We start from the raw sequence: 10,165 nt of genomic DNA, 5'->3' as shown, positions 1-10,165 counted from the left end.
ACGCAGTGTGGGCGGGTTAACACGCCGTGAGAGCGAGCTAGCTAGCGAGCGAGTGAGTGAGTGAGTGAGGGAGGGGTGTGTGTGTGTGTGGGGGGACGCCAGCGTAACATCCCCACGCAATCTCTCCTTCTCTCTCCTCCACAGACGACAAAAAACAAGGGCATTGCTCCTTTCGTCATTTGCCAGCCTTCTCTCTTTTTGTGTACGTTTGCGTGTGTGTATTTTCTTCCCACCTCCATCTTTTTTTTTTTTCCCCCACCGGGAGGCTCTGAGGTCCTGTTTATTCGAGGACAGGGGCGTGAGGGGTGGATGCTGGTGCAAGGAGAGCTGTAGGTACACGGGCTACGGGAAGCAACTCTTCAACCATCACCACGGTAATGTCACATCATCATCATCATCATTAGCATCATGTCTGCTGAGATATTCCACGTTAATGCTTTAAATAGAATGCCAACCATCAATACATACACGCAGCTATATGTCGCATTGCAAGTGTCCACACATGGATTGTGGCCTCATGTACTCCATGTCCTGGTCTATGTTATGTTATGGGGATGCAGTATATTGTAGCTGGATCCCCACCCTACCCCTCCATCCCTTATCCCTCTGCCTCCCGACTAAGCATCTCTACCCTCAGGAGTCATTTTCACTTAAAGCCTCAAGCTCACAAACCATAATTAAAAGGCAGGCTAACACAGTTTTAAACATATATATGAATCATTTATTGGATTTATTGAATTGCTTGTGCATGTTTTATTTTTGTTAACCTCTCTTGCTTGTCTTTTCTAATCAGTTGTTGATGCATGCCCCCCCCCCCCCTTAGAATCTAACCCTGTTGCCCCCTTGTGCACCTCTCCTCCCTCAGATGGGCAGAATGAAATTTCTCTCCTTCCTCTTCCTTTGCTTGACTTCGGTTGCCAGTGGCAACAAAGGTCAGTTCCTCGTCTGATTATTGACTTGTTTCATGTTGTCCTGTGTTCTGTTTTGTGGCGAAAAGTTACCTGGTTATATACGGTGGGCATGGCGCTACAGGTACACCTAAACTATTAATGTAATTATTTATTTTTGGGATCATATGGAACCCGCACTGCATTATACTAAGAGCTGCATTTCAATGTTTTTTGGAAATATATAATAACGGCCTCACAGCTAGGAGACCCGAGTTCAATTCCAACCTCCGTATTCTTTGTGTGGAGTGTGTAATGCGTGGGTTTTCTCCGAGTACTCCGATTCCCTCCCACATTCCAAAAACATCTAGGTTAATTAGCGACTCCAAATTGTCCATAGGTATGAATGTGAGTGTGAATGGTTGTTTGTCTATATGTGCCCTGTGATTGGCTGGCAGCCAGTCCAGCACCCCTTGCGACCCTCAATTTATTAATTCAATTTTTATCCTTAAATTATTGTAATAACCTTTATAATTCATTCATTTTCTATACTGTTTAATTCTCATGAGGGTCAGCTGACTTTGGGGGAGAGGCGGGGTACACGGCGGACCGGGTTGGCAGCCAATCACAGGGCACATATAGACAACCATTCGTAGCCATGGACAATTTAGAGTTGCCAATTAACTTATTATTGTTATTTGTAGTATTACTATTGAAGAAATATTGATAATATAATCATTCTATTGTTATATTTATGAATGCAGAGTACTTGGTTTGGCTCATTGGATTGTGCAGGTGTACCTAATGAAGTGGCTCGTGTCTATTTGTAATAAGTCCACTCGTCCGCTTGTTTTTGTTGAAACAAACAGCTGCACTTGGAGATGTTCTGGATACGTAGCCAGTTTTCAGAATATTAGGACCCCCAGCAGCTTGAGCTGTATTATGGGCGTGCCTAATAACTGGCAAGCAACTTTGCTAGAGTGAATGTCATTGCATGTGCGTGCCGTGACTCTTATTACCTTCCTTTTGGTGTCACATTTATCATCCTCTCGATTCCAAGTCAGTGTTGTAAAGATCATGTGTGTGTGTGTGTGGGGGGGGGGGGGGGGGGGGGGGTGAAGGGATGTTGGGAAAAGACGGGGCGGGATGCAGCATCAGGGAAGGATGGGGGATGGAGAGACGGCAGGGAAGGAGCAGTGACAGGAGCAGTAGAAGCAGTCATGGCTGAAAAGACGCAGACAAGGAGAGAGGAGAAGGAGGAGGAGGAGGAGAAGGAGGAGGAGGAGGAGGAAGGGTGAATGTGGTCTCTGAGATCAGGTGGTGTCAGGAAGACATGTTGGCCAATGGTGGCAGACGAAGCAGGCGTGTTGTGGGGAGATAGAGTGACAGAGGCAGGACGGGTGCCAAGGGAGATGGAATGCCTCTCAATCTGTAATCCTGAATGTAATCCACATGCCTGATGCTCAGATTAATACTACATGGAGGGAGGCACGGAGGAGGGAGGGCAGCTGAGGGCGGGAGATAAATGACCAAAAAAAAAAAAAAAAAATGGACTGTGGAACTAGAATAGGGGACGTGGCCAGACTGGATAATTGTTATACTGTATCTTTATTTTGTCTGTATATGAGCATTCATAACATATTTCAGCAGGCATTTTATTATATCTTCTGAAGCTTATCTGGCACTGCCTTAATCCTCTTGGACATGGAAATATATAAATATTATGTAAATATTAGACACCTATTCCACATTCCGTTTTTTGAGTAAACCCCACAGGGGTTCATTCATTCATTCATTCATTCTTTTTCTCCCGCTTTTCCTCACGAGGGTCGCGGGGGTGCTGGAGCCTATCCCAGCTGTCTTCGGGCGAGAGGCGGGGTACACCCTGGACTGGTCGCCAGCCAATCACAGAAAACTGTAATTAATCTGATTAAATGTTTTAATCATTTGATCAGCCCTAATGATAATATTACTGTGGCTAAACTTTCCATTCATTTGTCAGGTGGCCAATCACAAGGCACATATAGACAAACAACCATTCACACTCACATTCATACCTATGGACAATTTGGAGTGGCCAATTAACCTAGCATGTTTTTGGAATGTGGGAGGAAACCGGAGTACCCGGAGAAAACAGAGATGGCCGAGGGTGGGAATTGAACCCTGGTCTCTAGCTGTGAGGTCTGCGCGCTAACCACTCGACCGCCGTTCCGCCCACAGGGGTTCAGTTAAGTTCAATTCTGGAACTCCACTGTAAAGGAGAGCATGATTCTCTTAATGAACCATAGCTCCCCAGTGTTGGCAGCACTCATGCAGCCCCAGACCATGATATTACCACCACTAAGACTCAGACCTAGACTTTCAGACTTTCATTCACATGGAAATAGTGTCCTGGGTGCTTTTAAATGCTGTTTTTGAAAACAGTGGGAAAGTCTGAAAATGGCGGCTTTCCGTGTAGACAAGCAAAACTGATATTTTATAAAAATGACGATCCGTTGTCTGTTCCTGTGTGGATGCAACTATCTACTAATGTAGTACAGTGCTTTTTTTATAGTATTGTCCCTTGAGAGGATATAACAAAATGGCTGCTGCAATGTTTATGGAGTACATTGCAATCAAATTCATTGCAGTATAATTACTCAACATACAGTATGTATGTTTTATCATAAAAATTAACATCTTGCAGTGTTTTGCACTTCCAGATTAAAAACCCTTTAACTCAAAATTATGACTACTTCTGGGATTGACTGCATGTCTGAAATGTTGTGATAAAAAAAAGTGATAAAACTGACTTTGTCTGTGTTTATAGAACAAAAATTATCCGTAAAACCCGTAATATTTGCATCAGAATTGTCCAAAATGAATGAATTAGATTAGCATAGTTGTACATTATGATGTCACCTTAGAGTGACAAACTACTTTATTCGTCCCATCGCCATCATTAAATCAGTATAGTCATGTGTTGTCATTATGTACGCTGCAAATTATACCATATATGGTCACGGTGTGTGAGTGTCTGGAAGAAAAGCTCAAACTTGCTATAGTATAGTCTTTTTGACTTTTTTTTTCTCTGGGAAAAATACCATCTTATATTTGGGTCAATACGGTATTTTAAAGCCGGTCTTATCTTCAAAGTTGTCACGTCATCGTATCTGTGAGGAAGATGGATTTTTTTTTTTTTTGTGCAGTCTTGATTTTCCAACTTGCAAAAGGAGCTGCGGGACAATAGACAAAAAAAAAAAAAAAGGAGACACTGTGACTTTGCGGCAGTGTGTAGAACAATCCTCCCATCTTGCTCATTAACTTGGCCTTTTGATCCTCCAGCAACTGAACATCCAGCACTGAGATGAATAATTAATTGGCAATTAAAGGTTAAATTCACAGGAAAAACCTCAGGCGTTAGAGTTAGAAATCTTGTGCAGCTGATGGATAGCCGCTCCATATGGTATGAGGGTGATTTAAAAAAAAAAAAGGGAAATTTGATCAGGGTGTTATTGTTGGGCAGAAACTGTAAAGATGGCTGCTGACGCACTGGAAAACATGCTTGAATACATGCAAACCAAAAAAATGGCCGATGAACAATAGAGTTGCTAAATCCCAGTCTTCCTACAAGGATGTTTTGCATGATGGCGGCCATGTTTTTCATTCTTTCCCAAATTGTACACATGCTTCTCAGTCCGCTAACATTGTGTAGAAGAGTTTTTGTCCGATAATTTGTTTTCTTTAAATAGCTCCCTTTGACCTAAAACCTCCTTGGTCCTTCCAGCTAATAAGCACAAGCCATGGATCGAGACCGAGTACCAGGGCATCGTCATGGAGAACGACAACACCGTGCTCCTCAACCCACCGCTCTTCGCCCTGGATAAAGATGCTCCGCTGCACTACGCCGGTACAGTACATACAATGACCTGGACAACCTCAGAGGAGATGATTTCTTCCACCATATTTTCCTCATTTTAGCCCCGCCGAGGGCTTCTATATTTAGAACACAGTAGTGTAATTGAAGCCATCATTGCAGTAACAGTCAGCTACTCTATCATGTGTGCACCCTGGGACCTGAAAATAACTATGTTGCTTCAAATTATCATAGAGCAACTCGAAGGACTCGCTACAACGTAATGGGCTAGTGTCGCTCAGAATAAGAGATTGGATGACATTCAATTTGGCACGGAGTGGTGGAACCATTCGTCTCTGTTGTACTTTGCAGATTGTCACCAATGATAGCGCAAGGCAGTCTGCCTCTTTTATATTTAAAATACACTTAACATGCTTCTTTTTATGTCATTAAATCCCAATTGATGGTTGGTACATCATACAGTATGTTATTTTATTCCTTATATTAAGACCTTAAGGGAAAACTACACTTTTGGGGTAATTTTGCCCATTTTTCTGTGTGTTCTAAAGATATAAAAACAGCTAAAAAAGAGGCAGCTCATTGATGCACTTAATGGGACACACCTATTCCGCAAATGTTTTATGGTTTTATATATAATACATACTGTACATACATGATAACATGTAATACTTGTAAAAGTATTTTGGTGTACTTTAGTCATTTTAAGCTTTAAAAGAACGCCCTTCCTGGTTATATTGATTCACATTAGCAACATAAATACAAAAGATACACGTAGCACGTTCCAAAATGAAAAATATGTATGTATGCGCTGTGAGTGAATGTGCGATGAAGCTAGTTGCTAGCTGGCTAGCAGCTAGCTGATGTAATGTGGTGACACTACTACACCTTTAAAGTAGTTCTTTGGCATTGCAATGTTAATATGGTATCAGACGATATCAGACCCAGATGATTGGTATTGGAATCAAATAAAAGCATAAAATAAAATAGCATAAAACCCTGGTCGGAACATCCGTAATTTATTAAATATAATATTTTAAATTATTATGACACAAAACAATATTATTCTCAGCATTTTATAAAACCAAATGAACCACTAATATTATAAAATATAATAATATATCATAATAATGCAGTATTTATTTTCTAATAAATTTAGCATACTGGCTTGTTTGTGTTCACGGGCTCACCTTGGTCATTATTAATATCCCACACGGAGGCTGTGGCATTTGGCTTTGAAAGCATCTTTTTCCCCCTCATGTTATTTTGCATTGCTCCTCACGAAGCACCACTCTTGCTGTGTGTGTGTGTGTGTGTGTATATGTGTGTATGCTAGTGGCCCCGCCTTCCGCCACTAAGACAAAGCGATTGTATGACTGACAAGAGGCCCCGCTCTGTTCACTGTTGAATATATGCATGAAGCATATGAACCCTCTTCCTGCCTGTTTGGAGGTGCAAGACGAGAAAATCAGACATGCATGCATATGGCAATATGGAGGCGGGCAAAATTGATCAAGTTAGCTTTTATGTATTGTGTGATGATTGCGAGACAGTTTTTTTCTAATCAAGAAATCTTGTCACATTTTAATCTTGTGAGATCTTGTGACATGAAATCTGTCGACACCCAGAGTAGGCTGTACTTTTTATATATTTTTTTTCTTACTTACAATATTGTACATCAGTACACCGTATTTTCAGGACTATAAGTCGCTTCGGAGTATAAGTCGCACAAGGCCAAAAATACATAATTAGACAGGAAAAAAAACATGCATAAGTCGCACTGGACTATAAGTCGCATTTTTTGCGGGTAATTTATTTTACAAACTACTTGACCAAAACAGACATTGCAAGATGTAAGATATGCTAACATAATGGTTATTCAGCTACACAAAAATAAACATGAACAGAAAAGGTGTCCAGTCTTTATGTAATATAAACATTTTTTTTCATTTATAAGTCGCTCTGGAGTACAAGTCGCAGGAACAGCCAACCTATGAAAAAAAGTGTGACTTATAGTCTGGAAAATACGGTAATATCCTATAATATCTTTGAGTCAGTCATTGTCATTAGCTAGCAAGATTAGCTAGCAAGGTAGCTAGATAGTTAGCTACATATGGATAGTTAGCTAAATTAGCCATGATAGGCTATAGGTGGATAAATGAATAGACACAAATATACAGTAAAAATATAGATAAATTAAGTACATAAAAATTTAGACATACAGTATACAGTTACATAGATTGATACAGAGGCAGGGAGGACGAGATAGTGAGTTAGCTACATATTGCTAACTAGCAATAGGTCAAGAGATAGAAATGACAAGCTAGGTAGTTAGCTACATATTGCTAGCTAGCAATAGGTCAAGAGATAGAAATGACAAGCTAGGTAGTTAGCTACATATTGCTAACTAGCAATAGGTCAATAGATAGAAATGACAAGCTAGGTAGTTATCTACATATTGCTAAGTAGCGATGGGTAAATATATTTATGAATACGTGATTTGTGCCTCATTTCCCTCCATTTTTTAGGTGAAATTTGTGGCTTCCGGGTACACAACGGGCCTTCTGGCTCAGGTTCGGTCCAGTTTGAGGCTGTGGTTCTGGACCGCTCCACCGGTGAGGGTCTTGTTCGTTCCAAGGAGCCGCTGGACTGTGAGAGCCAGCGGGAGCACAGCTTCACTATCCAGGCTTATGATTGTGGCGAGGGACCTGATGGAGTCAACAGCAAGAAATCCCACAAGTGAGTCCATCCTCCCGGGAATGATTGCACATCTTTTTTTTTTTTCCCAGCCATTCCAAACTGTCTTCTTCCCTCAGGGCGACTGTGCACGTACGTGTCAATGACGTCAATGAGTTCTCTCCCGTGTTTGTGGAGCGTCGCTATGAGGCATCTGTCCCAGAGGGGCGTCTCTTCGACCGTATCGTACGAGTGGAGGCTCTGGATGCTGACTGCTCTCCACAGTACAGCCAGATTTGCTTCTATGACATCATCACCCCCAATGTGCCCTTTGCTATTGACAACGACGGTAAGACACTTAAAATACATCCGACATCATTTTTCATTGTTCCAAATGGAGATTAGCTTTACTAGCCTTTTTACGTGACAAAAACGCAAGGCATCATTTTCTATGCCGCTTAACCTCACTAGGGTTACAGGCATGCTGGAGCCTATCCCAGCTGTCTTGGGGTGAGAGGCTCCAGCGTACACTCTGGACTGGTCGCCAGCCAATCACAGGGCACATATAGACAAACAACCATTCACACTCACATTCATACCTATGGACAATTTGGAGTCACCAATTAACCTAGCATGTTTTTGGAATGTGGGAAGAAACCGGAGTACCTGGAGAAAACCTGATTGTACATTGTAATTCCAATTGGAAAAAAACAATCACAACAGAGTCTGCACGGTGGTTGAGTGGTTAGTGCGCAGACCTCACAGCTAAAAGACCAGGGTTCAATTCCACCCTCGGCCATCTCAGTGTGGAGTTTGCATGTTCTCCCTGTGCATGCATGGGTTTTCTCCGGGTTTACTCCGGTTTCCTCCCACATTCCAAAAACATGCTAGGTTAATTAGCGACTCCAAATTGTCCATAGGTATGAATGCGAGTGTGAATGGTTGTTTGTCTATATGTGCCCTGCGATTGGCTGGCGACCAGTCCAGCGTGTACCCCGCCTCTCGCCCGAAGACAGCTGGGATAGGCTCCAGCACCCCCCGCGACCCTCGTGAGGATAAGCGGTAGAAAATGAATGAATGAATCACAACACCGCATACACAAGAATAGTCCAAACAATTGCAGCGATTTTTGTCTTCTGCCAGGTAGAAGCCCCAAAATGTTGAAAATAGACTTAAAGCGTGGGTGGGTGGACTTTTGTTATGTGTTTCTATCTGCATAAACACTACAGCAGCTGTTCAGGTATATGCAGTGTCTCTTTGTTGCTGCTGTTCGTCCTCATTAAGCCGTCCACTGGAAGACTGACGGTCAAAACAAAACAGGAAAGAAAATAAAAGGGAGGAAGGAAGGAAGCTGGCTCACTGTGACGCTGCAGTATTTCTTTAATTTGAGGACCTTGTGTTCTGACCCCCCCCCCACCTCGTCCTCGGAGGCTTCTCCTGTCTATTTGATGCTCCTTGATCCTTGTTCCCCACTCTCGCATCCTATTGTGAGACAATCACTTTGTCTCACCTCACAAACACCCTCAAGTACACGTGCTGTGTATCAAAAAGTAGCCATTGTGTTGGGGATTTGGTGAGTGTTCCACTTTTAGTTCTGGTGTCATTATATTCTCTTCTGCATCCCCCCTCCCTCCCCTCTCTCCACCGTTTCCTAGGTAACATTAAGAACACCGAGCCGCTGGACTCCAGGCGTCAGCGTGTACACACCTTCTGGGTGACCGCCTTCGACTGCGGGAAGAACCGCGCTCAAGCCGACGCTCAAGTTGCCGTCACGGTGAAACCGTCCTGCAAACCCGGCTGGATGGGTAACTTTGCATTTGCATTGCATCACCAGTTCTTGCTTTAATTGTCACATGGCTGGATTTTAGTCTGTGGGTTGGGATTTATGTGGGCTGGTGCTTGTTGTGAGTCACCCTTGAGTTGAAGGAGGTGGTGGTGCGGCTTAATAATATTCAGGCAAGTTATCTAAATTCCATTGTTTCTATATAAGTCTGCATCATTGTGGGTTTTTCCTTACAATTCGGTCTGTATAGTTTTTTAGGCACTATGACTTTGTCTCATGGTCCAGCAATACTTTACATTATCATAAGAGATGGACATAATAATTCATTCATTCATTCATTTTCTACCGCTTATCCTCACGAGGGTCGCGGAGCCTATCCCAGCTGTCTTCGGGCAAGAGGCGGAGTACATACTGGACTGATCACCAGCCAATCACAGGGCATATATAGACAAACAACCATTCACACTCACAAAAAAATCAAAATAAAATACAATAAAAAAAATAAAATACAATAAATATAGGTACAAATTTAATTTAATCCGAAACTAAAAGATCAAATAAGAAATTCATTCATTCATTTTCTACCGCTTTTTCCTCACAAGGGTCGCCGGGGTTGCTGGAGCCTATCCCAGCTGTCTTCGGGCAAGAGGCTTTGTACATACTGGACTGGTCGCCAGCCAATCACAGGGCATATATAGACAAACAACCATTCACACTCACAAAAAATAAAAATAAAATACAATTAAAAAACACAACAATAACTATAGGTACAAAATTTAATTTAATCCAAAACTAAAAGATCAAATAAGAAATAAAAGAGTAAAATTGATATTTAAAATATTAAAAACAAAAAGCCAAACAATAAAAGTCTAAAAAAATAAAACCAATTAAAATAAAAGAAAGAACTAAAAGATACAGGACCATACGACTCACTCTGAGTTAAAATCCAGAGAATAAAAGTGGGTT

General features: G+C 41.9%; 1 protein-coding gene across 1 annotated transcript in view; it reads left to right on the top strand.

Moving 5' to 3' along the window:
- Positions 1-55: 55 nt before the first annotated feature.
- Positions 56-10,165, top strand: part of clstn3 (calsyntenin 3) — a 33,813-nt gene continuing 23,703 nt past the window's right edge. The window contains exons 1-6 of the mRNA XM_058052999.1: positions 56-374; positions 866-932; positions 4,654-4,776; positions 7,269-7,479; positions 7,557-7,765; positions 9,072-9,221. Coding sequence (XP_057908982.1) covers positions 866-932; positions 4,654-4,776; positions 7,269-7,479; positions 7,557-7,765; positions 9,072-9,221 — 760 coding nt within the window. The 5' untranslated portion in view covers positions 56-374. The remainder of the gene's footprint in view (positions 375-865; positions 933-4,653; positions 4,777-7,268; positions 7,480-7,556; positions 7,766-9,071; positions 9,222-10,165) is intronic.

Source organism: Doryrhamphus excisus, chromosome 17 (genome assembly GCF_030265055.1).
Source record: "Doryrhamphus excisus isolate RoL2022-K1 chromosome 17, RoL_Dexc_1.0, whole genome shotgun sequence".
Lineage (NCBI taxonomy): Eukaryota > Metazoa > Chordata > Actinopteri > Syngnathiformes > Syngnathidae > Doryrhamphus > Doryrhamphus excisus.
This window is presented reverse-complemented; position numbering and strand designations above follow the sequence as displayed.